Here is a 27,242-nt window from a genome sequence, read left to right on the forward strand (position 1 = left end):
TGTCTTGCATTCGCTGGACGATGATGCGACCCCTGGCTTCATGTTGCGGGGGATGAGAGACTGGGGGGTCTCTTTCATCCTCTACAATCTCCTCCATCGAGTATAACCAATGGCTTTAACCCCCTTTTCGTGGCCATTATAGCATTGCAAGAAGGATTTTGGCTCACCCCCCCCGGCCGATACGATGATGATATGGGCGGAATTGCCGACATAGCTCTCCGCAAGGGAGCGCGAGGCGCGAGGTCGTGTTTTACACCAGAATTGTCTCTACGTGTATCAAGTTGCCGATCCATCCGCGGCAAGGGTGGGGCTAGGTCATTCAAGCAGGTAAGTCTTACCGATTGGAAAGACGAAAGAAAAAAAATACTGGTGTTTTGATCTTCTTCCTTTGGGAGATCGGCGGATGAATTCGGGGATCAGCCGCATGGGAACCGAAGAATGTGAGGTCGCGTGCGAATGCGGGAGACAAACCCACACAAGCCTTTCGTGCATTCTCAAGTTAATGGAAACAATGAGCTTCCCGTGCCTTGGCAAGACGCGGGAGTGGCAAGCTGGTTGGGAACTCTCTAAACACCAAAACTTGGCTTCTAAGTTTCTTTGCTTCTTCAATCTTAGGTGGTCCGCTCAACTTCTTCAACGTTGATATTCCCTTTTTTGGATAATGCGTGTCACCGCCCCGACACTCGATCGCCAGTACGCCAGTACCATTTTGAGCCTCGGAGGAGCCCGACCACTTACGAAGCCTACCGCCGAGTCTCACTCTTCGAAATGTCTGAGAGCATGCCATCTCAAGGAGAAGCCTGCACAGAGTTCTGGGCATGACAGATGGCAGGTGACAGATGACACCAGACGCGAGCGCCGTCCAATCCTCCCCTCGTGTAATGCGTTGCACCTTCGTTTTCATCATCGCCTTCAGCTTCATCCCATCTCGAATGCATGTGTCAGCGCAACGCTCACCACTGACAGCCACATCAGCCGCAAGTGGCGGACGCGAACCAGGCACGCAGGGAGATCCTATCCTTGGCAAGTGAAACATCAAGCGTTCGGGCCTATCACGGCGTGGTCGCTGCAGCGGTGACCCACGTCCAGACGGGCCCAAGACGGGTTTCACAAAGCTTTTCAGTCTTCTTTTCCCCTTCTTTTCAGGGGAGATGGCTGCGCGGTGGCCGCGGCCGACATGCTAGGCGGCTGCGACCCGAGTCGGTTATGCCAGCCGACGGCGACTGTGCCTTTGTCGGTGATGCTCTCGGTTCGGTTGGGCGCGTGGTGCAGCCGCCGTGAGTAGCGGGGGCAGATCAAGATGGAGGATCCTTGAGGTAGATCTGTTTGGCTGACTGAGTTCAGCGACGCATACGTTTACATGTCGGGAAAAACTCTGTGGAATGCGCACAAGCTGGTTCGAGTTCTTCGCATGCTCGCAACTGAATTCCGTCAAACGAGTCGTAGTGATGGAAAACCTCCCGATGCAATCGGCCGAAGATGTGCCTTTCGCGGTGTCGCTATTTCCATGTTTCTGGGTCCGAGTGACACACCCAAGTGAGTGAGGGCGGGAGAGAGGCTTTGCTCCTCAACACTCAGACCTGCAGTTGTCAGGTCAAGTCGTATAGGAGCGAAGTGTTATGCCCTGTCAGTGTCAAAGTCATCCAATGAGTTGCTCCTTATGTCGGGCGTCATTATCGATGTCGTCCAATGTTGGCCGAATCTGCGGACATTGGCCGACACCTGGTCGCTATTGAAGCCTTACACCGAATATTGTTGCCCCCCGCCCCACCACACGTTGGACGTCGCGAAGGGAGGTGAAGGTGTCGCGACGTTTCACCTGCCTCAGACGTCGATGGGGCTGCTCGTCTCGTTCCTGGATTCTTACTGCATTGGGATAGGGTCGCGTTTGGGACGACGTCTGGCTAGCGAACGCAGTCCCAAGCCATGGCCATCACCAACCCAAACCCATACGAACAATAGCCGCGGAGATTCACCGTACGCCTTTGGGGCCTCCTTGTACTGCTGTTTCGCAGACTTTCTCCATTATGGACGTCGAGGTCTGGAGAGTCAAGTATAAAGTCTAATGATCGTCCGCCTCTAGGTTGTGGTTTCCGCTTCTCAATTCAGCAGCTTCACTTCTTCGTTTGTATTCCATTCTCATCTCATCGCCGATTGATTCGCGCGGATTTAAACTTATTTCCAACTCTTTCACTTCTATTCAGAACCTTTTTTCCAATCTAATCCGGCTCGGATCCGAATCATCGCTTTAATCAAGTTACCAATACTTCAAAATCCCCACAACTCTCTCAAAATGGTTTCCAAGACGATCATCTTCGCTCTCGCAGCAGCTACTTCTGTTGCCGCACACGGCAAGGTTGCACAGGTCACTGGTGATCTCGGTGGCAACGGCACTGCTCTCGCTATTCAGGGTGGCGTTGTTCCCGGCCCCGGCCCCAACCGCAAGGTAAGTTCACGAACCCATAATAGCCAAAGCACCCAAGAGCCCAGAGGACTGACTTGTTCCAACTCAGACTGAGCTCGACACCACTGTCTTCAAGAGCAAGAACATCATGACCGACGGCATGGGCAAGACCACCGGCGGCGGCAAGGTCCAGGCTGCCGATATCTCCCAGGCCATGGCTCTTTCCGGCGACACCCTCCCTCAGGTCTCCTCCACTGGCGGCAGCATCTCCGGCACCTTCCACGTCGTCACCACCGACGGTGCCGGTCCTCTCCGCGCCGTTCTCGACCCCACCGGTACCGGCGCGTTTTCCCAGGGCACTGAGCTCACTGTCACTCAGCAAGTTCCCGGCAAGAACGGTAACATCAGACCCAATGGCCAGGTTCCTGGCGGCAAGCGTTCCCTCTGGGAGCGGGCCATGAGCGTCATCGAAAAGCGTGCTTCCAACGTCAACAAGGACTTCGTAAGTAGCACTGTAATCCACGTTGAACTACCATTCACTAACACAACTTCCCTCAGCCCATGGCCTTCTCCGTGCCCGCCGGCACCACCTGTACTGGTACCATGGGTGGCCAGAGCAACGTCTGCTTGGTCAAGATTGCCAACAGCAACGGCGCCGGCCCCTTCGGAGGCGTTGTGCCCATCCAGATTGCCCCTGGCGGTGCCGCCACCAACTCTACCCCGGCCGCTGCTCCGGCCGCCAAGCGCGAGGTCGAGTTCCAGGCATAAGATGTGATCACCATCGATGCTCGTATACGGCTTCGGGGATTGGAACACGAATCTTGTTGTTCAAGGCCCCTGGTGGGCAGCGTTTAAGATTGCTGAAAGGGTGTAAGCTGCAATTAGTTAGCCAGTAGCTCTGGTCTAGTGACCCCATCATTCTTCTTTGAGGATCACCCTCAACCTTTTGAAATTTATATTCATATTTCATCTTCCTAAATCTCAAATTTCTTGGAGAGTCGTTGTGAATGGTTAACTTTGTTGTGTGCTGCAGCTACTCATCGTCGCCGCATAAGAATAGAAATAATCCCATAATGTAGGTGGAACAAGACCATCCACGATCCAATAAATGGAGAATAATGCACATTAGTCCTTCAATGCATGAAGAAGAGCGATCACGAAACAGGACGGTAGGTTTTGCTAGTTGTGCATCGATATAGAGTAATCTTGTCCTGACGTTAGACTGAAAGGAGAAACACCAACAATGTATGCTAACTACCTCACTTTTCTACAACTAGGCATAACTTCCACAGTCCTCGCCTCCAGTGTCAGATACTGTAATAGTAGCTTCTCATGGCATCTTTGTATGACTCCCCACCTTTGAGATGGAGGTCGAAGCTGTTCTGGACGTCCAGGACCTGCGAGATATGCTCCATACCAAGCGGCTCACCCTTGTTGACGGCCAGGGCCTGGGCGGTCCGGATAGTGTTCTTGATCTGGCGACCATTGAGATCATGTTTCGCAAGACTTTCATAGTCATCCTCAGTGAAGGGCTTGAGGTCAATCTTCTCGAGAACACGGACCCGCTCTACAAAGATCTTGAAGATGGCCTTTTTAGCCTTCTGTGTGAGACTATCGTAACGCAAAGCAATGTGAATACGTGATTGGAATGCATCATCAAAGGTCTGTAAGATTGTGAGCAACGAGTAGATACGGAGAATCGATGGGTGAGAGTGCCGTCGCGTGACTTACCTCGACTCGGTTGGTTGTCAAAAACAAGATGCCCTGGAAATACTCGAGCTGGCGCAAAAAGATACTAACCAGTGCGTTGCGTGAGATCTCGTGGAGATTTCTCTTTTCGAGAAACACATCGGCCTCGTCGAGAAGGAGAATGGCGCCCCAGGCGTGGCAGATGTCGAGGATCTTCTGCAACTCCGTCTCCAAGTATCGAGAGTCAGTGCCTAGCTCCCCGGCAGAAACCATGTACAAGGGACACGTGAGAAGCTCGCTGATGCCTTCGGCTGTGAGCGTTTTACCAGTTCCAGGCGGTCCGTGGAGTACAGCTGGCAAAATATCAACGAGGAGATATCAATCATTATGGGAGAAAAGAGGACTCACCGACAAGACCTTTGCCCTTGCCTTGGATGACATCGTCAATGCTCTCGGCAGCATGGTACTTGTGCGACTCGACGAGAGCCTGCCAATATGTAAGCCGTTTTCTTCTCACCGCCTCCAAGTATGGAATTGCTTACCTTGACTATGTCTTTCTGCTTCGGCTCAAGCACCAAAGACTCATACGCGCCATCATTCCACTGAATGTCATTGACTCCGGAGACGGTAAACTCAAGCCAGAGCTTCTCGGAGAAGGAGAATCCCAACACAACAGAAGATGCAATAAGGTAATCCTCGTCAGAGAACTCCAGAGCCTTCTTCGTCTTGCCACTATCCTCCTCCTCGTTGGACTCCTCGCCGGTCTTAGCTTCGTCGACGCGCTCCAGCGGTTTCTCCTGTACAGCAGAGTCTTCGACCATGGATTTGGGAATTCGGAGCATGCGAATCTTACCCTTGGCATCGCGAACAACCTTTGTGGCCATCTTCCCGCAGCCCGCATCGTCGTCACTACCACATGCGTTCTCCGAGGTTGAATCGTCATTCTCGCAAAGCTTCTCGTCGTCATCAGAATCCTCCGAGTCAGAGAGAATGTCGTGGTCCTTGGGCCTGACGGCAGAGACTTGATAGTTCGGGTTGATCCTGCGGTGGACAGAGGGGTCGACCATGATGCGTCCGTTTATGTTGACCTTGATGATGCTCTTCTTTTTCTTGTAGTACGCCAAGCCGTGGTGGCTTCGGTAGTGCACACCGCCGAGGTTGACGAATTTCTTGCCACGCTCGATAAGGGCAGCCTTGATCCCTTCCTCCTCCTTATGGTAATCAAGAGGGAAGGCGTTGAGGCTACTGATCTTTCGAGCGCCTCGAAACTCCGGGATCTCCTCACAGAGAGTCCCATACCCGAATTGTTTCCCATCATACTCCAAGTACTGAGAGACGGTTAGTGCTGTACATTAAGGAATGAAAGATGTTCTTGAAAAGAACTGACCTTGCCGTCAAGAAGGTAGAACTCTCCCTTTGTCATGCTGCACATCTTCTCCGCCTGCTCCACCTTGAAGACTCGAGGCTCATCGGAGGAGCCGTACGTGGTGGTGTAGATGAGGGTGTTGGGTTTGAAAAGAGCCCAGAGAAGATCGAAGGTGATGAGGCCATTCTCCAGCATGGGATAGAGGCTAATAAATGGTAAGCAATGGCTTCTCAATATGATCGAGGTTTGAACTTGTACCTCTTCTTGACTTCGGCATAGTCCTTGTCAAGATACTTGAGAAGCACTTTGAGATGCTGGCGCTTGTTTTCGATGTCCTTTCTGAACTTCTTGCGCTCCTTCTTGTTCAAGTCCGTGGTCGAAATCTTGCTCAACGCCTTGCGGTACTTTCGTAAGTCTTCTAGGTACCTGGAGGGTTCAGTTAGCTTCACAAGAAAATCCACATTGGGTCGTTGGAACTCACAAGAATACCATGTTGGGATTCAGCTTGGGAGTCTCATCGACAAGGCTGATTCCTTTGATGTTGCCAATCACCTCTTGAAGGCACTCGCGCAAGACCCTGCTTTTGACATCGAGGTAGGTGGTCTGGTACTTGCCTTCCCAGTCAAAGGTACGCCTGACTTGCAGCACATATCCGTCGTACTGCGAGTTCGAAGTGGTCGCCGATGTCTCCTGAAGTCTGTAGTTGTGAATCGTGGTGTCCCAGACCTGATCAACTCGCTTGAAGTCCAGCTTGGAGGATCTCTTCTTTGGAGGCGCAGGCGGTGAAGGAAACTTCCCGCGCTTTGCGAATTTGTTGCCAGTCATGGAAGAGCCGTGACTGAGGCCAGCATTACCGAGACCGTTGCTTTTTGGATAGAGCGGGGCGCCAGCCTGCATCTGTCTGAAGAGTGCCAATTGATGAGGTGTCATTGCGACCCTGGTAACACCACCGACTTTTCCAGGCGCATCATCATCCGAATCTTCGATAGTTTCGGAAGAATCGGAGTCAGAGGAGGAGGAAGAGGACAATGGAGTCCGTTTCCGAAGTGACTTGTACTTTTGCTTCTTCGAGGATCGGCCATTCTTGCCTTTGCCGCTGGATTTCTTCTTAGACTTGCCGTGCTCCCTCTCACTATCACTTTCGGACGATTCAGAAGAACTGTCTTCCGAATCGAAAGAATTCTTTCCAGCCTCTGAGTCGCTGTCGTCAGTCAAATCATCGTATGAGTCATCAGTGTCTAGGTTGGCTGTTTTCTTGTGCTTCTTCGCCTTCTTGAGCTGCTTCTTTGACTTAGTCTTCGCAGCCTTTTTCTTATCCTTCTTGGCCGCTTTCGCGCTCTTGGATGCCTTGCCTGGTGAAGATGAAGCCGGAGCGACGACGACCGTGGTAGAGTCTTTGCTTGCGTCCATGTCGGCAATGGCAGGATCAGCTAGCGTATTGTCGGATTGCCGGTCGTTCAGGCCTTGATCCGCGGATGCCATACCGATGAAGCCTGGTGAGGGGTTGATGACGTGTTGATGTGTGGCTCGGTAGGAATTGACAGTAGATGAGGTGGTGGAAGGAGTGAGAAAATTCTCTACAGCGGAGAAAGACTTTACATGCAATCAGAATTGGCGACGGTGCTCTTGGCCTGAGACTTTCGAATGATTCTTTGTGGAAATGCTGCCTGCTGGGGCAGGTCGTGGGGGAGGTGAATTTGCTGCTCGTTCTTTCGCCCTGGGATGGTATTCACCTTTGACACGTATGTTTGAGAGAAATAAAGATTATTTTCATGAGGCGGTGCGAAGTCGGGTTACTTTCTTTCCATGAACCTTAGCTCAGAGAAAATGACGATGGAGTATCGAAGCGCTCCGCAGCACCTAGAAGCATTTCAATCGAGGCTTCCTTGCTGGCTTTGAGCCGCAATCGGGTGACTCGTCTCTTTATGTTATCACTGCATCCTTGCGAAATATGGGTGACTGTATGACAGCCTTCTGCTACTTTAGTCTACCTATCTGTTGGAGGAAAGCACTGGACCATGCAGGTAATTTGTGTGCACTATCCTGTTGGTTGCGCCAACCCCTATCTACCTTTCTCTGATCGACAAGGCAAACACATGACACCCACCACGTTGGCCTAGAGCCGCTGTCAGCTTGATGGCCGCTTTCCTTGATTACATAGCTGGAAAATCCAAGAGAACAATTCTAGGCATCATCATCATAACTCCGACTTGGTTGGAGGCTCGTAGCAATTGCCGTCCACCCGTTCATATTCAGAATCATCCTGCCGCGCTTCATGTTCAAGGTGCGATACAAATTTCTGAGGCTGGCAAGAAGCCTCACTACGGCAGTATTCTGCGGCCAACAAAGAATGCCTTCAACCAGTCCATGGATACCTAGTGGTGTCCACACCTTACCGCCCTTCTTACGTATTCTCTGTGCTAGGTATGAGTAGGAAATCAAAAGTAATTCGTCAGATGTATCATGTTACTCTTATGCATCGTGCTGATTAGTGTCATTTGGGTGATACGTACAAAGTCTGCCTCGCCAGCAAGCTATGCCTAGAAACATAGCGGTTCGTCTTCATCCTGCCTAAAATTGTCTCGGGCAGCGGATGCGGCCAGAATCAGCAACCCCACCGGCCATGTGGCCGAAGCGAACCGTTTGTACAGCATAAATCAGCCTCATAATCATAAGGAAATGAACCAAGGGGCCTTCATTCGCTTGAAAATGAGGGTGTAAACGCAAACCGTTTGCTGTTCAAAGCGGACGAATGCCTTATCTGCCTAATTTCGCTCTTCCTTGACTTCAGTGCTTTTTCCACATCACCCGATGAGAAATCGATCCGGGCCACTGGATCTCCGCATTTTGTGTGACCTCTCCACTAAGACTTTCGTTCTGGGTGTCCTGCATGTACATGCATGTTTGGAGGGCGCGGGGCGACATACAAACGAATGGCAGACAGCAATGCCAAGTTGCTTAGCCCCGACGTTGGAAGAGTGAGGCGCCCCTGCCCGCGAATAGGAGTTCATCGTCCTTGTGTGATTGCGGCTGGAAGACGCAATCTTTGACGCGAGGAAGCAGATGACATCCCTATTGGTCACAATTCAGAAGAAGGCAGGTCTTCTGGGCTCGATGCTCGACATCTCGGGGTATGGTTTCTGATACTGCTTGAACCGGCATCGGCCCCACCTCCCGGCTGTTGCCGAGCAGTGGGGTATGCTCGGAGATACCGGGCCATGCCGACTGCGGAGATCAAATCAATTTTCTCGGTCGTGAAATATCAACGGATTCAAAACTTATAGAGGGACTGGCCGGCCGAACACGAGAGTGACCTATCTGATTGAAGGCTCGGCGCTTACAATTCTCATGTTGATGGGGCGATTCCCCGCCTTTCACAGAGTTGAAGATGGCGCCACGAAATCCTTCGGCGGGGAAAGTCGCCGAAAGTCCCGTTGCTAGGAGTTTAAAGAAGCTGAGAAGTAAGCGAAATTTCTGTTGATCACCCAAAAACAACCGTGACAACATTATCGTTCCTAGTATTGGCAGCAAAATCGCTCAATTGAGGTCAAAGTAGCGTGCCATCATTGCGTCTTGCCTCTTCCTATAGCAGATATCTTCGGCAGATATTCACGAAATAATCCTTCAATCAATTGTACGAGGCCGACACCATGGCATCGGGCCAGTTCTTCGACCCCTTAGTCGCACTTCGCGTCGCGCCTCTTGTTTCATCAACTTGCACCCTGCTGTTCGCTTGGGATCAGCACTTCTTCCTCAGCCTATTCAATGATACCTCTGAGCTTCGAAAGAAGAGCGCGCCTATGTTGAAGCCGTACTTTAACACCTTCTTTTCACGCGGCGTCTTTTTCGTCCTGGGCTTCATCGCCGTATCGACGAGCACCGGTATCTCAAATCTCTACAGCCAGCCAGCTGCTCTGAAGTCGCAAGGCACTTATTGGTGGTACGCTGCTGGCGCGGCGTTGTCGGCGGGACATTTGCTTTATGTTCCGGCTGTTGCACCGCACGTGAAGGCTTTGGCCGAGGCAGAAGACGACGACGACGTCAACGGAATCTTGGATGAGTGGTTGAAGGCCAACTGGTTGCGCATGGTTACCGTGGACCTTGGTGCCTGGCTTGCTTTTGGTGTTGGGGCTTTAAGCACGTTGCGTGTGTGAGCAAAGTTGGAGATATAGGTGGAACATGTAAATATAATGTACCCGGTAATGGAAATGCCTTCTGGCTAGAAACTGCTCCGAGGCGAGCAGCCTAGTCTCGCAAGATCAATCAAGAACCTTGAGTAAAGAAATCCCGCCAAGTTACTAGAGATTGAGGGATACTTAGTGCGCATCAGCTACGAAGTACCTTTTCAGGTGAGAGGCGATGTATGAAGTCGACTTCCTTACTCATATTTCCTCAGAGGCATTTGGAACCTCTTCCTTCCGCTCACAAACCAATCGGCAAGCGCACCTATCAAGACTGCTCCAAATATTGGACCTGCGTAATTCATGTTGTCCTTGGTGACTGGCAAGACTTGTGGGAACGGCATCCATAACACAACGTATATCAAGTAGCTGAGCGCGAAGAGATTGACCGGAACGCCGACAGCTCCTAGCTTGAAGGGTCCGTATGGCGGTGGCGGGCCGCGAACTTTCCGGAGTAAGAGAAAAAGGATCGGGAAAAAGTACGATACATGAAGAGCCAAAGCCTGGAGAGAGATCAGGGCGTTGAAAGCTGTGGCCGAGGCGATGTAGATCAGGGAAAGACATGTGACTATAATCCCAATGAGTAGCAAGGCATTCATTGGTAACTTGAAAGTAGGACTGATCTGTGATAGAACGTCAAGCTGGGAGCTTTGGCAGCGGAGCTAGGAGTTAGAATGACTTACATGCGAGAAAAAGCGGGAGAATGGCAAGCCCTTGTCGTTCGCGAACATCCATACTAGACGGGATACTGACGCCAACATGTTGAATGAGGCGAAGAAGATAATGACTGCTACCAGGGAGACGAGAGTGTTGGAGGCAGCTTTCGAGCCAGTCGCATTGTAGGTTACGTAGATGAGCGGCAACGGGGCTGTAGAAAGGTCGTCCAGAGGTCCAATGTAGAAGAGTAAGATCGTAACAAACACAAAAAGCATGACTGAGTTGACGACGCAGGCAAGAATGACGCTTCGTGGAACGCGTGTTCTAGCTTTCTTTACTTCATCGCCTGTTCCAGTTTGATGGTCAACGTCTCACAGCTGGAGGATTCGGTCTCAGTTTGTTTTCAAGGAAGCAACTTACTCATGTGTATGACGCTGTCAAATCCCGTTACGGAGAACGTTATCGTTAAGAGTCCCAAACCCCATGATACTCCGGGATCATTCCATCCCGAGACGTCAGATGTAAGCGTCTTTAAAACGTAGTCGGAACTGCTGCGTTGTCCAAGGACAGCGAGAATAACAATGAAGGCCACGAACAAAGCAATATGCAAGACCCCGCCAATTATCTCGAACGCATTGAGAAACTTTCGAAACCAGAGATTAAATAGAAAGGGCAAGACGAGAGTACCAATCATGATGAGACTAGTATGCCATCGCTCTGGCGCATAGTTATCATAGTTGAAGATGGCTAGGGACGTGATGATGTTTGCCAGGATTGATGGTGGTCCCCCACAGGCGAAGCACCACGCAGCAGTAGTGATCCATCCTGTTTAGCTAGTCAGCATTGGAAACATGGCATGTAAGTCTTTTGGACTTTTGTAGTGAGATACCCTGAAGTAAACCCCAGAATCTGTTTGCGCTAGGGGCAAGATTTGCAGACCAACGATACTGCGCGCCGACAGTCGGATCTCTATTCGACTTCGTTAGCGGCGAGAATCTTGATATTTCATCAAGTCCAATGGGCTTACATTGATGCTAGCTCAGCGAGTGAAAATCCGACGGCACAAGCTCCGAAGCCAGCCAGGATCGAGCCGTAGAACATCGAAGCAGGGCCACCATTCGCTAACGCGAATTGGAACGTTACGGCGAAAGACTCCCATGATGCCAGTATGATTACGCCGAAGTTTACAACAGAGGAATGGTTAATGTATCGCTGCGAGACTATTAGACTTCGAAAACAGATGCTTAGAATTTGGGCTAGAGGACCTCGAGACCAGATGGCTGCTGCTGTTCGCCATATTCCTCAGAACGAGTGATCAATGTCTTTTCATCAGCACCATCTATTCTGCGTCCGATCGCGTCTGCTCCAATCCTGTCGGTATCTACAACAGACGCCATTATTGATTTACGTTGCAGAATTGAACAGATTGACATCCAAGGGACAAATAAACATCAACTCTGCGCGGTATTATAAGCTTTTCTTGTGAATCCTTTCCGGCCCTCTTACCGCCTGTCTCGTTATCTTTCAAGAATACCCTAGTCCTCTTTGAAAGTTGATGTCGCAAAAAGCATGCAAGAAGCGACCATTTCTCCAATCGAAAACCGGATGTAGCGCCAATTGTGGCTTAGGCTAGCCGCCCACCGCTTTTGCCATAAATCTGAGGTAGCATTGAATCATACAGCAGCACAGCCTGGAGTAACATGGTGTTACATAGCTGTGTGTAGATCGTCTGCACGTAAGCTGACTGCTTTGGTGCCCGTGGCGACCCAATCGAACTCGAGCGCACTCTTTTATTCCAATACTTGAGGTTAAAAAGCCTCCAAATTCCATGGACTTGTATATATAGATGCCTGACTAACTTCATCCCTCAAGGAGAAATGTCGAGAAGTTGCAACGACAAATCGCTTGCCCATAACTAATTGCCGCATGATGATAGAGAAAAAGGCAGTATCGTAATAATATGCCATGAAGATGCTGCAACAACGTCCTTACGCGATAAGTACTTGGTGTAATTGTGTGAATTTTCCCAAACAAGATCTTGCCTCTGAACGTTAGAGGGACGGAGATGTAGATGAAGAAGAGGAATAAGTAAGGTTGCAAGTGATTTGAGCGGCGAGAGCGAATTCTTAGACGGGAAGCTCTGTCTAAATATTTTGGCGCTATACTTGCGACGATGAAGAAAGATAGCATTGCCGCCAGCAAATACGAGGGGACTTTCTTCTGGCCGCCCGTGTATACTTGGGCACATGTTTTGATCATCTGACTTCGTAACATAATTAGTGTCTTGGCGGATCAGACTGTTAACCACAAGTATATGTCGGCGAACAGTTCCAGCGTATCTTCCCGGGGAGGACCTGAGAAATAAAGCTGGTATCGGGAGCTACTTCTTCCCGAGGCCGGTCCAGGAACTTGAGGAGAAAGATTTGAGATGTTTCGGTAATCTAGTGCCAATCGGCTGTCCACGCTTGAGACAACAAAGATAGAGGTTCAAGAGTTTTCTCCCGCTGGTAAGCTCCGAGCAATAGATGCTGCTAAGACACGTAGCCTTAGAAACGGCCTCCGGTCCGAAGACGCGTCATCGGTCGTCTGAGGCATAATCCAAGGTCATCGCGTTCCTGTCAAAGAACGCCATCGGCAGGCGCGGGGCTAGATTGGTGCAACATCGATTTCGGGAAGCCGGCGACCTAGGCCAATTTGGAAAAGGCCGGGATTGTGGCAAAGGCCGACACGTGCATTAGTTTCCACCTCTTCTTTTCTCTTCCTTTCTTTTTGGAAGAGGAATCATGTGCGGCCTCCCGAATGAGAGTTGGGTGTGGTTGGGTTGGATGCCGCCGGCACAGACATGTAAGCTCGGATGTCCGAGAAACTGGAGCACGGCCGGCACCCACATTAGCGACGCCGATTGATGACCGTGAGCCGCTGAGGGAATCGTCTGCCGTACAGCCGACACGTCTTGATTATTTTGAGTCTGTTCTCATTGGCGGGATGTGGGGGGTAACCGTTTAGCCAGATCTTGGCCCAGCGTGAGCCGCCAGATTCGACACCTCGATGGCGCACCTTCGATAGCTAGTTCCCGCAGCTTTCACCCTGTAGTGTTTCTTGGCATCGCTTGCGAGGCAAAAACCCTCAATCAAGGTCTGAAACGATGATTGACGTTTAAGCCAAGCGTCTTGGAAAAACACTTATTCCATAGAAAGGTGTGTTGCCCTAGGGTTAGTCTTGCGATCTTTTTGAAAAGATTCAGGAAGAGTGGCATGGCGGCATAAAACTGTCATCCTCTCTGACAATTTTCGACGGCATCTTATTCCGAGAAATCTCGTTGCAGAAAGTATTCGTTGAGGTTGGCTGAGGTTGGGATGATCGCCGACTTGAGGCTAACGTCAACTTGAGGCGTCCGAACATTATGAAATTGCCTTTACGACTGGAATCGCCATTTTCAGCTCATGCAAAAAGCAAAAAAGTCGGAAAAAACGGCTGGATAGTCATCCCACGAGGGACAAAGTTTGAGGCGTTTTCTGCTTACGCTCTCGGGCCCTCAGACGCCCTGACTTGGAGGCTGGCATCAGACTGACAATTGAAGACGGGACGCTTACAACGCCACGCAAGATGACATTTCGGACAAGCAGCTAGAGACATTCACCAAAGAGCTACCTGACACATGGGCCAAGCCGTCAACGTTTCCTGTTGGGTTTGTTCTTCTGCGCCAATGCACAGCTTTTAGTGCCCTCTTTAGGGATCCTCCAGATTGACATGATTGCGGACCGAAACATCCCAACCGTGCTTTCAATGTCTGAAGCAGGCTAATGGCTCCTGCCTCCCGCTTCGGGGCCGAGCTGACGGCCATGAGTGAGTATGAGTTGCTTCTGTGCATACAGAGTGCATCTTTGCCACCGATATCTTATTGTGAGTTCAGGTATAATTAGACACTTGAGATCCCATTAATGCCATCAATTATCACTCCAGCGTTCAACATTCAGTCACTCGCTCTAATACAGGCAATACTCTCGTTCACAACACTCTCTCTTTCTCTCCCTCCAGTTATCATACCTCTTCAGCAAGATGGCCGGATCGAAAGCACGCATTGCTCTCACGGCACTCGTGGCCGTCGCCACTGCCTACCCCGGCATGGGACGGGGCGGCGCCGGAACCAGCCACGGAGATATGATGGCGCATCTCGCTAGCCGAGAGGGTGCCGCAGACAATCAAAATCTCGGTGATCTCCTCAAGATCCCCGACGGATCCTTGTCCGACGTCGGCAAGGATGTCAAGGGCATCCTCACGGGCTCCGGATCGCCTACCACGTCCGATGCGGCCAGCGGCAACCTCCCCGAGCTCGGCAGCTCTGAATGCAACGCGGACAAGTGCTGCGTGTGGCAACATGTCGCTGCTGACCTGATGCCCACGTTCCGTGACGATAACGGTTGCACCGACCCTGCCCGCGCCGCCATCCGTCTCGGATTCCATGACGCTGCTGGGTGGAGCTTGAACACCGGCGACCTCGGCGGGGCCGATGGATCCATCGTCCTCGCTCCTGAGGAGATCGGGCGCCCACTCAACAAGGGCTTGGAGGAGATTGTATCGCAGATGAAGACGTGGTTCGCCAAGTACAAGGACCACGGCGCCGGTATGGCAGACTTGATCCAGTTCGCCGCCAACACTGCGACGGTGGCATGCCCTGGCGGACCGAGGATTAAGACCTTCGTCGGCCGCAAGGACTCTTCCGTGGCTGCTCCCGATGGTCTACTTCCAGACCCGAAGGACCCTGCCGACAAGTTGATCGAGCTGTTTGGCAACAAGACCATCACCGCCCCTGGTCTCGCTGCCCTTGTCGGGGCGCACACTGCCAGCCGTCAACGCTTTTTCGACACATCCAAGGTCAACGCCCCGCAGGACACCACGCCCAATATCTGGGATGTTGACTTCTACGGACAAACTTTGGCTGGAGCTCCTGCCGAGGTTGTAACCTTCCCCAGTGATACGGTTCTGGCCAAGGATCCCCGTTCGGCCCCGGCCTTCCAGGCCTTCGCTAATAACGCACCGCTTTGGGGCGGAGTAAGTTTTTACTTGATCCATCTGCTTCAGGAATACAGCTGACCAAATTGCAGGCATATGCCAAGCAGTATCTCCGTTTGAGTCTCCTTGGTGTCTTCAACATCAACGACTTGACTGATTGCAGCAAGGCGCTCCCCGCCGGCACCGGTGTCAAGAGATAGATGTTTAAAGGTATTCTCGCTACATTATATCTTCGGTAGACTGTTGGGGAGGCGTATATAGATTGTGGAAGTAATTCTCGGGGAAACACGATTTAAGGGACATCACAATTTGTGACCTCCGCATAAACGATACCTAGGTAGAAATACGTAATCCATGATAGATATTAGGTAGATTCTTCATCCGTATGCAATTGTGAAGAAAATTGTATCCCTCCCTCAAAGGGCACTTGCAGTGGGTTTCGATGATTCCTTCGAGTTATTTTAAATAATGTTCAGGTCACTATTCGAGAGTCAGTAAGCAGGCTTATCTCCGGGTCGGTAGCGCACGGTGATCTGAGTAACTCCGGCCGAGATACTTCTCGGCCCTAAGCTCCTCGGACTTAGTTTCTGGTGCAGACAGCCCGTGATCTTGATACCCCCTTAACTTAAGTCTGATTCCCCATATTGCCAAGATCTAAGATTCGGAGGTGACTCTACTAGTCATCATCCATTGAAATATTGACAAGGGTTGCGGGATGCTTCAGTCAGGCGACTTGAGTTATCCGCCCTGCTGGTGCTGTGATGAAGACTTGGCCCGGAGTAGCCCGTCCCTGGCTGAGCTATCATACGTGATAGGCTTCACTTAGGGTATACTTGAGCGGAAGCAAACGTCGCACTCACGGAAGTGATTAGGTCGAAGCCGCTCTTTTTGGTCAAATTCCGGCCAAGACATTCCATCCACGTTATTTAGATGCGACGCAACAAGCCACGATGGCGATGCTTTGAAATCAACATCTCTGTCAACCCAAATTTGAGGGGGGTGAAGAGCAGTCGAAAAACCTTGCACAAGTCAACAGAGTCTGATTGAGACGCAATTATGATACTAGAGTTGACTGATCTATAACTACTAAGCAAGCTTCGCATCTTGTTCAAGCTTTCTCCTGGTCTGTTCTTCATTCCATCGCAAAGATGTTCGTTCGACATATAAGCTTGGTTCTCTTGGCGGCTGCGCAATACACCTTGGGACACCTCCATTCTCGACAAAATGGCACGACTCAGGATCCCGCAGTACTTCTGGCTCTGGGAATAGAAGCTCTCGGCGGGCGTGAAGCAATTTCTTCCCTCCAAAGCCTGACATACGTCGGCGAAACGTGAGCTGAGTCGTAGGCTAAGTTCTGTTCGGCCACTAACAGATCGTAGTATTCTCAGGGGAAGAACTTTGATGATGGGAATATCCGTCGCGGGTGTGGATAATGCTGCCGTAACAGCAGGCCGACAAAACATTTCTTTTGCCTTTGACGAAACACACGTCAAGCAACGCATTGACAAGATCGCGGCACTTGGGCGTTAGTATTACCTTTTAAGGCTATTCATAGTGCCCAACCTAATTCTTGCCAGCCGGATGGACCTTCGGAAGAGCAAATCTCATGCCGATGGACTTTTCCATCGTTGCCGAGGGTGGTGAAAGTGGATACGCAGCTGTCACTAGAGGCAGCTACAACTTGTACAATCCCTCCGGCGAGCCCCAGGGTTACCTCGACGGTCAGTAGCAGTCTATCCATTGGATTTGATTTCGATTCTCGCCGAGGGCTAATGTTGATCGTTTTCTCAGGCCTACTTGCGTCCTACCTGATTAGCGAAGCGTACAAATGGCACCCACTACTTCTTTCCACAGTATGTCTTCGTCGTGATTACTTTGATGATTTACCTAATCGCCATATTAAGATCCTTTCCAACAACAATTTCACTTCTCGACAAGGGGAGACAGGAGCAGGAATAACGTTAGCAGGAGGTAAGAGAGGTATTCTACAAACCTGCGATATGTATGATTGTAACTTGCATCGCAGTTCATGACGATACGCTCGAATTAACAGTCCTGTTCGATCCTGCCACGAATCTCCCTTACATCATTAGATCCTACGAAGACCACCCCTTTTTCGGCGAATCAACACATGACCTTCTCGTTCACGACTATGCTGAAGTCAACGGGGTCCAAATACCTCAACGATTCAAGACCATCTACAACGGCAAGCATCTTCTTGGAGACTATCGCGCTGATCAGACCATCATCAACGATAGTCTACCGAGCGACTTCTTTGCGGTACCGGGCAACGGGACTGTCCCCGAATCCAGCGTTCCAAATCGGAACGTTCAATACAGCTTCTCAGAGATTGGAGAAACATCTGCAAACTTCCTCTGGCCGGGTGCCTATACCGGAACAAAGGAGTCCATCGCAGCTTCGATTTCTCAGCCTCTTCAGGATCTACCTGGGTTCTGGACCATTAGCCCCGGCGGTGATCTAGGGATGCGGCAAGGTTTGGTTGAGCTTGAGGATGGGTCTGTTATTGTCTTGGATGCTCCGCCGCATCAGAGCAAGCTCGTCATTGAGTGGGTTCAGACAAATCTTGGAAAGAACATAACACATGTCTGGGTTTGTAATATTCTATCTGAGAAGCCTTTTTCTCCGGATCGCTGACCCAAGTACAACAGCCTACTCACCATCATCACGATCATGCCTTTGGTGTAGTAGACTATGTCGCACAAGGCGCAAGACTCATTGTGCCTGAGCATGCCGCGGGATACTACACTACTGTCCCTAGAGAGCAAGTAGTCTCTTATCCGTAAGTCTTCAACTCTTTTCTTCTAGTAGAATACCTCAACTAAAACTATTTTTTTCAAAGACGTGGCGGTTCCTATCTGCTCAAAGACAGCAAATTGCAGCTTGCTCTCGTTGACATGGAAGCCACTATTCACGCTGAGGACCATGGCTACGCCCTTGTTATCCCATCTTGCCCAGTTGAGACAAGCTCGTCGGCGGTTTTTGATGCGGACCATGGAAACTTGGCATTTATTGAAACGTTTGATCACGCAGCCGTGCAGGAGCTTCTCAACTCTCTCTCTCTCGACAAAGTACCAGGCAATGCGCAGTAAGTCCAACTCGACCCAGCATCTTCTCAAATGGGACCATCAGAAACTGAACAGATAGTAGCTTCTTCCCCTCGCATGGCCCTGCAGGTAATATCACAGACCTGATCAGCGTTTCCGGGTTCATGTATCCATCATTCTCTCTCAAGGAGTTTGTCCACAGCCAGACGACTTGCTGAATGCCCCATGGAGGCTAGCAATAGTTATCGAGATTCACTGAGCACAGAGGCCCTCCTGAGGAATTACTCTAGTAGGAAATTTCGTCCCTGTTATTATTCTTAAGCACCTGACGCTTGTTTATTCTGCTTCAGGAATGGCGGTTCTGTCTCACCAGCGCACCATTTGTACTTGCTTCCAGGATGATCCTCAGGTAGTCGTTTCGAGCCAATAAATACTTCTCTCGCCGTAGCTCCCTGCTTCTCAACGTCGGACCTGAAAATTCCTCGTCTGCGCAATTCAGGGAGCAGGTACTCGATGATATCCTCAAAAGTACCGGGATTGGTAACGTGCGCCAGGTTGAACCCATCCACGTCAGAAACCTCGACCCAATGCTCCAGCTCATCGGCGACTGTGGTAGGGCTACCCACTATCTTGGCACCTAGACCGCCGATACTGAGGTATTCCACAATCCTTCGCTTGGTCCAAGGGAGATTATCTGTGCCCGGGACGGTATCTGACCAACGTCGGATGATGGACTGAATCCGTGGAGAGTCTGCCACTGAGAAGTCTTCATCATCTGGATATCCAGAAAGGTCAATTCCTGTCCACCCTCCGAAGAGAGCTAGGGCACCCTCGGTGTCCGCGTATTTCAGGTACTCTTGTTTCTGCGCTTCGGCCGCCCCATCTGTCGCTGCCACAATGACGTTGATGCCGAGGATGATCTTGATGTGATTAGGATCCCTTCCCTCCTCCGCCGCAATCTTGCGTAGATTATCGACAGTCTTTCGGACACCCTCCGCAGTCTGGCCGCCGATGAAGATGGCTTCTCCATGTTTACCACCAAAGCCGTTTCCAGCTTCAGACACACCCGCCTGAAAGAGGAAGGGTGTTCGCTGAGGTGAAGGCTCAACGAAGTGCGGTCCAGGCACATCAAAGTACTTGCCCTTATGGTGGATCTGCTTGACCGCGTCACTGGCAATGTACGTCCCAGCCTCGCGATCCGCCAAGACTGCATCGTCCCTAAAGCTGCCTTCCCAGAGCTTGTAGAGAACTTCGAGGTACTCGTGTGCAATCGCGTAACGCTCATCGTGCGGGATCTGCTCCTCTAAGCCGTGGTTCCGGGCCGCACTGTCTAGGTATGAGGTGACAATGTTCCAGGCTAGTCGCCCTTCGCTCAGATGATCCACCGTCGAGAGGCGTCTCGCCAGCGAATAGGGCTTTTCGTAGGTCAAGCTTGCAGTCACTCCGAAAATGAGGTTCTTCGTGGCTTGCGCCATTGCGGGAACGAGGTACAGCGGATCGTTGACTGGGAACTGTGCTCCGGAGGCCAAGGCTGGGACAACGTTGGCCGGTCCTTTGTACACATCATAGGGTCCGAGGGTGTCGGCTATAAACATTGCGTGGAAACCGGCATTGTCTAGTAACTGGGCGAGGTCGGTCCAGAAAGAGAGCTTCTTGTATTGGTCTGTCTTGTTGCGGGGGTGTTTCCAGAGACCGGGAGCCAGGTGACCGGGCGTGTTCATGACAAAGGCATTGAGAATGAGTTGTTTCTTGTCGCTGGAACCATTCTGGTCTGTGGCAGGATTTGAGTTGTCGGCCATGATGAGACTTTTCCAAGGTCTTGGTTGTGATGTTATGTGTCTTGCAGTCTCTGATTTCTAGCGAAGACGACCCCTCAAAAACGGTTGTTTTTCCATTTGTTTCGATCAACATTGCCGGCTCCAAGTAAGTTTATGCTCTTATCTCAAGTCGAAGGAATGCCGATAGCGCGCATTCTTGTAACTGCTTTGATCCAATAGCCTTGTCGCGATGAGTTGTGGGTGGCTCGTCTGCAGATTGCATCATCGCACGCAACCGATTGCGATCTGCCAAGCTAACAAACCTCCGAGCAATTTCTCCGGCAGAATCGCTTAAATTCGAACAAAAGTCTAAAGTATGTCTTCCCTACAGATCCCACCTTACAGGCGTATGTTATCAATTCCCGGCCCGCAAGTATACTAAGTAATCGTAGTTGCCGACATGGGTTGAGTTCATAACGCAATGCGGGGCAGCTAAGATGTGACCAAGAACTGGGGCCTTTTGATACCGATCTCGGTTCGAAGTCAAGCTTCGCGGAGGTGGCTTGTGTTAAAGTAGTTCTGCTTGGCCTTGTTCAATGGATTCCAAATTCGAAGTTTGAGCCTCCGCTTTCCATCTCTTCGAGTCGCAAATCGACCTGCTCGCACGAAGGAAATTTGTAGACAAAGATCTTGTCACAATGTCGGTCCAACTAGGTGTATCAGGGGAGACCCTAATACCTCAGTCAACCAGCTATGGAATGCTCATAGGCCTTGGTATCGGTTTCTGTGGTGTCATTCTCGCAGCAGTCAAGATTCAAAAGGCCTACCTGGCAGAAGACTCTGGCACCTCCGAAATGTTCATGGTGGCCAATCGGTCGGTTGGGACAGGTTTAACAGCATCGGCCGTTTTTTCTTCCTGGATGTGGATCAATGAGACAGTCTTTTCAGCAGCATTTTGCTACAAGTTTGGCCTTGCTGTGCCTTTTGTGAGTGCAATTACATCAATGTTACGATGAGCGAAATTGTTACTGATGCTCTAAGCAGTGGTGGTCAACAGGTCTCTGCTTCCAGATAGCCTTGATGGCAGCACTCGGCGTCTTGGCAAAGATTCGAGTTCCTTACGCGCACACCTCACTTGAAATCATTCGATTAAGATACGGATGGATCGGTCACATTGTCTTCATTATCCTCAACATCACGAACAACGTTTTCGGCTGTGCTGGTATGATCCTCACCGGGTCACAACTCATCTACGGTATCTCGGGCATGCATTTTGTCGCTGCCACGATTCTCATTCCACTTGGAGGTTGGTCGCTCCAATATCTTTGAACCAAATGCAGGCATGAGTTGACATTGCCCAACTCAGTCGTACTTTACACCGCGGTTGGTGGACTGAAAGCAACCTTCATCACAGACTATCTGCACACTCTCATCGCCCTGATTCTCATCATTTACTTTACACTCAAGGTACTCACCCACGATGCTGTTGGTGGTCTTGGTGGACTGTACGACAAGGTGGTGGCCACGGCTTCAGAGAACTTGATTGACGGTAACTACAAGGGCTCTCTGCTCACGATGAAGTCTCGAGATGCGATCATTTGGGGGTTAATCTTGAAGTTTGGAAACTTGGCTCTTGTCGTAATGGTGAGTGATTGCGTGCATGTGGTCATGGATGTTGATACTAATCGAAATGGCAGGACACCGCTTTCTGGCAAAAGTCATTTGCGACGGAAGTGAACGCAACTGTTCCAGGATACAACCTGGCTGCGGTAGCAATCTTTGGTATCCCATGGGGCCTCGGTACAGTCATCGGTCTCACTGCAAGAGCACTGCACAACACTTCAATCTGGCCAGGCTACCCGCATGAATTTACATCGGCACAGGTCAACGCTGGACTTGTCATGCCGTACACCATCAAAGCTCTCATTGGCGACCAGGGCATCGACGCTTTCCTCGTCCTTGTATTCATGGCGCTAACGAGCACCGTCTCTTCATCGATGATCGCAGTCAGCAGCATCTTATCTTTTGACGTCTACAAAACGTACCTCAACCCCAAAGCATCTGATAAGAAATTGGTCCACGTCAGCCATCTTACAGTGGTTTTTCATGCCGTGTTTATTACGGCTATCTCACTTGCGTTGAACTATGGAGGCGCCGATATGACCTGGATTGGCTACTTCCGTCCGATTCTCTCATGCCCGGGCATCATTCCGCTTGGCTTGACTCTGTGCTGGTCAGGCCAGACACGCCTAGCCGCGATTGTATCCCCAATACTTGGTTTCCTCACGGGATTAGGCATCTGGCTCGGAACAGCACATGTCATTTACGGCGAGATTAACATGAACACCACAGAAGGCAGCTTACCAGCTCTTTACGGAGCAATCGGATCTTTCTTCTCGCCTGCGCTATACTCGGTGCTTCTGTCTTTATACAAACCTGAAAAGTTCGATTGGAGAAGATTTCTTGTCGCTGAGATTGCCGAAGAGAATCAGTTGAAGCAGAGCAGCGAGAAAGAGGAGGCGAACAATGACGGGAATACTTCGTCGACTTCGGAAGGAGAACCACCTGCATCTTCCCTATTTGACCCTGAAAAGTCGGGTGATTCGGAGAAGAATACCGCCGCTGCTGCAGGCGACAAGTTCCCTCCCGCGGTTTCTTCCAAAGATACCTCGCTGGCAGGTGAAGTCAACCTGGATGATGTTCGCCACCCGTTCGACGACGATACTATCAAGTTGCTGTACCGCTGGTACCGCGTCGCCTGGTACATGTTCATCGCCATCGTACTCGTTACCTTCATTCTCTGGCCAATGCCGCTGTATCGCGATTACATCTTTGAGAAGACCTTCTTCAAGAGCTGGACAACGGTGGCGATCATCTGGCAGTTCTTTGCTTTCTTCGCTGTTGTTGTATACCCTCTGTATGATGGACGTTACGAGATTGTAAGAGGCGCCAAGGGCGTTTGGCACTCGAGTAGGGACCTTCTTAAGTCTAAACAATGACTTGCGAAGCCGGAAATGCAAGAAACTTAGATCAGAATGTCTAGATACGGCCTGTGCCACTATTATTGTTATCTAAAGCTTTTCACTGGCAGTAGAATCCCAGTAACTTCGGGTGTGCAGACTCAGCTTGCGTGCTCCCGACAGACACAACCTGGCGGGCATCGAACTCTAGTATCCAGCTGGTAGATGGAAGCTTGAAATGGTCTCTAATCGTGGAGTGTTAGTGCGCTGATATTGCGAGATGGCAATCAGAGAGACTAGTTTCGACTTCCGTTAATAACAGAGCCCTGTGCTTCTACATTCGAAGAACATGGCAATTTTCTACCAGCTCTTGACATCTATGCATGTTCTCGGCGAGTACATACTAGCGCAAGTCTCAAATGTGATGCGTGTTTCGTTCAAAGATGAATCAGGCCTCATTGGTTGAAGACAAACAAGATGCAGGAGGCCGTCAACCCCGCTGTTCAAAGCAGGAGGGCGGGCAGTTACTGGCTGGCTCTTGAACATCAGGCTGCGATGATCTCCTTCAGGCTTCATTATATTCCAAATAAAGGTCTGGAATATGCGCGAAGGCATGTGATGGCATATCACAGACACCCCTATTATCTTCATCAATTGAATCAAGACCTGTGAATTATTTGTGTATTCATGTCCCCGTCATCACCAGCTTACCTGACTTCAACCATGACTGCATTTCAACACGGCTCGTCAAATGGCGGCAGCCACCGAAGATTTCGGCAGTCATGACAAAACTCCCTCGCCGATGGTAATGGAAGCTTCCACAACCGAGCCGCGGGTGTGTCGTGAACCAGACCAAGACTGGGAGCGTCCGGGCAGGCTCATTCATGACTATCTCGAAAAGAACTCTCCGGAGTTTGTCAAAGTCCGCGACTTGCGCAAGAAGGTTCGTAGGTAGTCCTCTGTGTTCGCTGGAAGAATGCTAACCACCGGCCGCGACTCGCAGTGATGGGAGAACCCTGCAGGTGACACGCTCTTCGAGAACCAGCGTCGTGTTGCCGAAAATCCTACCGATCGGGCTGCGATAGCTTTCTACGACATGATGAAGAGAATCGGCCAAGAGATGCAAAGAAACACGGGCGCCCTCAAAGTCAAAACTTCTAGCTGGGGCAAGACACAGATCCTTGACATGGGCATGGCGCCCGGCGGCTTCCTCACGACGGCCATGTATCTGAACACAGGTGCACAAGCGATGGGCTTCAGTCTTCCCGAGTTTGATGGGGGCCACAGGGTCATGATACCCAACAACCTCGATATTGATCGCAGAGACGTCGACGTCACCATGCTCGCTGCGGACATGGGCATCAATGACATTCCGGCCGATCATCCAGACTTTGCCAAGTTCCTCCCTCGCCAGTTCATGCCCGGTCAACAATTCGATCTGGTCATCTGTGGAGGAACAGTGGTGCATAAGCAAGAGCGTGCCTCGTATCGACATCAGAGTGAGTCTCAGCGACTGACCACCAGCCAGCTTGCGCTCGGCCTCGAGCGGCTCAGACCCGGCGGAACCATGGTTGTACTCTTCCACAAGATGGAGGCGTGGGGCACGGTTCGTGACCTGTACTGTGTTTCTCAGTTCTCCGATATCAAGACCTTCAAGCCGACGACTGGTCACAACAAGCGCTCCTAATTCTACATGGTGGCTACGAGAGTTCAGAGCCGAAGCCCCTTGGCCATCCAGGCTGTCTCTCGCTGGAAACACATATGGAAAGCGGCCACATTCGGGTCTGAGGAAGACTTTCATGAGGCTAGGCGCAAGAACTTGACTGATGTTGAGGAAGTACTTGATAAGTTTGGTGATCAGCTTGTGCGAAAGGGTCGGAGAATTTGGCATATCCAGGCACAGGCTCTCGAGAAGGCACCTTTTATTCAGGGAAAATACTCAACATAGTCGTGTCACAGAGAGCGGACAGAAATTGGGAGTTCTGCCTACTTTAGTACCTAGCTTGTTGCCCAGAACATCGAAAATGTCGAGCGTTTCCCTGCTCATGTTGAGGTGGCTTAATTGTTTTAGTATACTCAGAAGGCTGATGCATCAGATCTGCTGACAACCATGAAGCGAGTAAAATATGATGGACATGTCTGAACGCCGGAGCCTGGCTAAAGGTGAGATCGGGTTGGCCATCCAGGTCCTAGGAGTCCGCCCAGGCGTCGAACTATATCAAGGTCCTGCCCTTCCGGGTGTTGGACTGACAGCTTTCCATGCGCAGTATAGGTTGGTGACGGGCTTTTAGTTTTTTCATTGTGCAACGGAACAGAAAGAAAACTAAACACGCAAATACGAAAGAAAACGCAACACCAGAATGTGGATACCAAGCGCCAAACCCGGCCTCCGACCTCAAACTAATTATTCGTCACAGAGTTAATTAAAGAACCGCCCTAATCAACAATGGCGCTGTGTTCAAATTTTGCCATCGGCTCGATTGAGCAATCCGAAACCAATCGTCGAATCGCACATGGCTCTATCCATCCATCGTGGAAGGCCTTGCCCCAAGAGCTCCGGCTTATGGTACTCGAGAAGCTCCCGCCGCTGGCTAAAGAAAGACACGAGATGGCACGTTGGTCCAGCGTCTCGAAGGAATGGCAATGTTTCTTTGAAGCTGGAATTTTTCAAAGTTTGAGCATCCGGCCCTGCAGAAGAGGAATCGGTCGCATGGACCAGGTTGTGAGAGGCTACCGGATGAAGCTTGTCAGGAATATCACCCTCCTCATCGGAACAGCGGAGTTTACTGGCGCAGAATACAATCAGCGAGAGGAAGTCGATACGGTAGCGGCAATCAATGTGGTAGTAAAAAAAGCGTTAACAGCCTTGTTTTCGTTTCAGTGCTTTCGCAATGGGGAAAAGCAGCACCTGAACACTATATCGCATTGGAACTTTGTGCTGGCTCTAACGCTGACAACGACAGCATGCGCCCTTGCAACGTCTTTCATCGATCCTCTTGTCACCGAGCACAGGCGAACCGGACTGGAATTTCTTGATATCGGCGGCAGGAATGGCGGCAACGCATATGCCCAAGCTCGAAACAATGGAAGCTTTCAGTCCAACGGAGCCATTTTCATTCTCTCTTCGATTCGATATTGGAGAAGGTAACACAGCAAAACTCACGACTGCAGCGACATGGCAACTGGAGATTCCCGGGGCCGTTATCAAGCCATGGCAACAGGTCGCAGATCGCCGTGCCCTACGATTGATTTGCGATGTAGAGACTATTGAGACGGAGGAATTACACTCTAAGCTGCGACTGTTCCCAAGTATAGCAGAGTGGTAGTAAAATAAATCAAGATTCTTATGCGTCAGCATGCTTAGCTCCATAGATCCAAGAATTACCACAAAGACCAATAACGGTACACGTACCTCACAAGACGTGACAGTGGAGAGCAAGTATTTCAATCAGATCGAAACAGTTAATCTTATATCAATATGATGGCAGAAAAAGCTTCGAATAATTCCATCGCCTCTCTCTTGTAGAATTGGCAAATTTACTATTTCTAAAGACTACGAATACTTAACCGACATCACCACATCACCAAACCACCACCATGGTTACGCATCGAACGAACGGATAAGCCGGATCCGAACCGGGCGAATGTTGAACTGTCTTCCAGCAATGCATGTCTTAAAGTTCAACACCAACCACCCGAGTCAGACTAGAACGTTTCCATGTAATCTTGATGCTGCCTGATAGAGTTCCTAGAGACGACTTGGTTGGCCAGATGGTAGATGAGAGTTTGGTTTAACGCTTATGTAAGGCGAACCGGAAAGATGAGACCAGGGGCCGGGCGTCGGAGGTTCAAGATGGCAGAAGCCCGAAACGGCCGAGTGCTTTGGGGGCCGTGGGGGGCCTGGGAACTGGAGGCTGGAGCGAGCATATGATCCACTTTCTTTCTCATATTACCTGCATCCCCGTCAGTCACATTTCACTTCAGTCGCACCACGCACGCTGTGTGAGGAGGTCTTTGGAAGAAACATCCTTCACTTCACTCTACAGTCCTCACGCAAGGCCGCATCTGTCGTTCGCTACCTCGTCCGTTCTCTGGAGTCACATTCACTCGCTACACGCCACTCCCCTTCCTTGCTTCTCGGGTATTTCTT

General features: G+C 50.6%; 11 protein-coding genes across 11 annotated transcripts; 7 read left to right on the forward strand and 4 right to left on the reverse strand.

Moving 5' to 3' along the window:
* Nucleotides 1–2,293: 2,293 nt before the first annotated feature.
* Nucleotides 2,294–3,172, forward strand: CPAR01_11392 (uncharacterized protein; the record flags this gene model as incomplete). The annotated part of the gene is made up of 3 exons (XM_060495651.1): nucleotides 2,294–2,446; nucleotides 2,514–2,906; nucleotides 2,963–3,172. The coding sequence occupies 3 exons, from the start codon at nucleotides 2,294–2,296 to the stop codon at nucleotides 3,170–3,172; spliced, it is 756 nt and encodes a 251-aa protein (XP_060345999.1).
* Nucleotides 3,173–3,711: 539 nt separating this feature from the next.
* Nucleotides 3,712–7,052, reverse strand: CPAR01_11393 (ATPase; the record flags this gene model as incomplete). The annotated part of the gene is made up of 7 exons (XM_060495652.1): nucleotides 3,712–4,068; nucleotides 4,136–4,446; nucleotides 4,502–4,580; nucleotides 4,636–5,421; nucleotides 5,481–5,664; nucleotides 5,718–5,885; nucleotides 5,941–7,052. Coding segments are annotated over 7 exons (2,997 nt in total), but the record flags the coding sequence as incomplete, so codon positions are not given.
* Nucleotides 7,053–9,109: 2,057 nt separating this feature from the next.
* Nucleotides 9,110–9,613, forward strand: CPAR01_11394 (uncharacterized protein; the record flags this gene model as incomplete). Its single annotated transcript, XM_060495653.1, has 1 exon — nucleotides 9,110–9,613. One exon carries the CDS (start codon nucleotides 9,110–9,112, stop codon nucleotides 9,611–9,613), a length of 504 nt encoding a protein of 167 aa, XP_060346001.1.
* A 224-nt stretch (nucleotides 9,614–9,837) lies between these two features.
* Nucleotides 9,838–11,694, reverse strand: CPAR01_11395 (LPXTG-domain-containing protein; the record flags this gene model as incomplete). The annotated part of the gene is made up of 6 exons (XM_060495654.1): nucleotides 9,838–10,281; nucleotides 10,324–10,643; nucleotides 10,718–11,122; nucleotides 11,187–11,266; nucleotides 11,325–11,509; nucleotides 11,563–11,694. The coding sequence occupies 6 exons, from the start codon at nucleotides 11,692–11,694 to the stop codon at nucleotides 9,838–9,840; spliced, it is 1,566 nt and encodes a 521-aa protein (XP_060346002.1).
* Nucleotides 11,695–12,157: 463 nt separating this feature from the next.
* On the reverse strand, nucleotides 12,158–12,571 carry CPAR01_11396 (uncharacterized protein; the record flags this gene model as incomplete). Its single annotated transcript, XM_060495655.1, has 1 exon — nucleotides 12,158–12,571. The coding sequence occupies one exon, from the start codon at nucleotides 12,569–12,571 to the stop codon at nucleotides 12,158–12,160; it is 414 nt and encodes a 137-aa protein (XP_060346003.1).
* A 1,785-nt stretch (nucleotides 12,572–14,356) lies between these two features.
* On the forward strand, nucleotides 14,357–15,510 carry CPAR01_11397 (peroxidase; the record flags this gene model as incomplete). Its single annotated transcript, XM_060495656.1, has 2 exons — nucleotides 14,357–15,349; nucleotides 15,403–15,510. The coding sequence occupies 2 exons, from the start codon at nucleotides 14,357–14,359 to the stop codon at nucleotides 15,508–15,510; spliced, it is 1,101 nt and encodes a 366-aa protein (XP_060346004.1).
* A 948-nt stretch (nucleotides 15,511–16,458) lies between these two features.
* CPAR01_11398 (uncharacterized protein) lies at nucleotides 16,459–18,593 on the forward strand (the record flags this gene model as incomplete). The annotated part of the gene is made up of 9 exons (XM_060495657.1): nucleotides 16,459–16,640; nucleotides 16,690–16,835; nucleotides 16,888–17,031; nucleotides 17,102–17,163; nucleotides 17,215–17,281; nucleotides 17,337–17,920; nucleotides 17,980–18,110; nucleotides 18,171–18,416; nucleotides 18,479–18,593. The coding sequence occupies 9 exons, from the start codon at nucleotides 16,459–16,461 to the stop codon at nucleotides 18,591–18,593; spliced, it is 1,677 nt and encodes a 558-aa protein (XP_060346005.1).
* A 99-nt stretch (nucleotides 18,594–18,692) lies between these two features.
* Nucleotides 18,693–20,174, reverse strand: CPAR01_11399 (alkanesulfonate monooxygenase; the record flags this gene model as incomplete). The annotated part of the gene is made up of 1 exon (XM_060495658.1): nucleotides 18,693–20,174. The coding sequence occupies one exon, from the start codon at nucleotides 20,172–20,174 to the stop codon at nucleotides 18,693–18,695; it is 1,482 nt and encodes a 493-aa protein (XP_060346006.1).
* Nucleotides 20,175–20,830: 656 nt separating this feature from the next.
* CPAR01_11400 (urea active transporter) lies at nucleotides 20,831–23,131 on the forward strand (the record flags this gene model as incomplete). The annotated part of the gene is made up of 4 exons (XM_060495659.1): nucleotides 20,831–21,118; nucleotides 21,177–21,438; nucleotides 21,499–21,776; nucleotides 21,830–23,131. 4 exons carry the CDS (start codon nucleotides 20,831–20,833, stop codon nucleotides 23,129–23,131), a joined length of 2,130 nt encoding a protein of 709 aa, XP_060346007.1.
* A 712-nt stretch (nucleotides 23,132–23,843) lies between these two features.
* On the forward strand, nucleotides 23,844–24,779 carry CPAR01_11401 (uncharacterized protein; the record flags this gene model as incomplete). The annotated part of the gene is made up of 2 exons (XM_060495660.1): nucleotides 23,844–24,039; nucleotides 24,115–24,779. 2 exons carry the CDS (start codon nucleotides 23,844–23,846, stop codon nucleotides 24,777–24,779), a joined length of 861 nt encoding a protein of 286 aa, XP_060346008.1.
* Nucleotides 24,780–25,538: 759 nt separating this feature from the next.
* CPAR01_11402 (uncharacterized protein) lies at nucleotides 25,539–26,418 on the forward strand (the record flags this gene model as incomplete). Its single annotated transcript, XM_060495661.1, has 2 exons — nucleotides 25,539–25,934; nucleotides 26,056–26,418. 2 exons carry the CDS (start codon nucleotides 25,539–25,541, stop codon nucleotides 26,416–26,418), a joined length of 759 nt encoding a protein of 252 aa, XP_060346009.1.
* Nucleotides 26,419–27,242: the final 824 nt, after the last annotated feature.

This window comes from Colletotrichum paranaense (genome assembly GCF_030867605.1).
Source record: "Colletotrichum paranaense strain IMI 384185 chromosome Unknown Scaffold_9.1, whole genome shotgun sequence".
In the NCBI taxonomy this organism is placed as follows: Eukaryota; Fungi; Ascomycota; class Sordariomycetes; order Glomerellales; family Glomerellaceae; genus Colletotrichum; species Colletotrichum paranaense.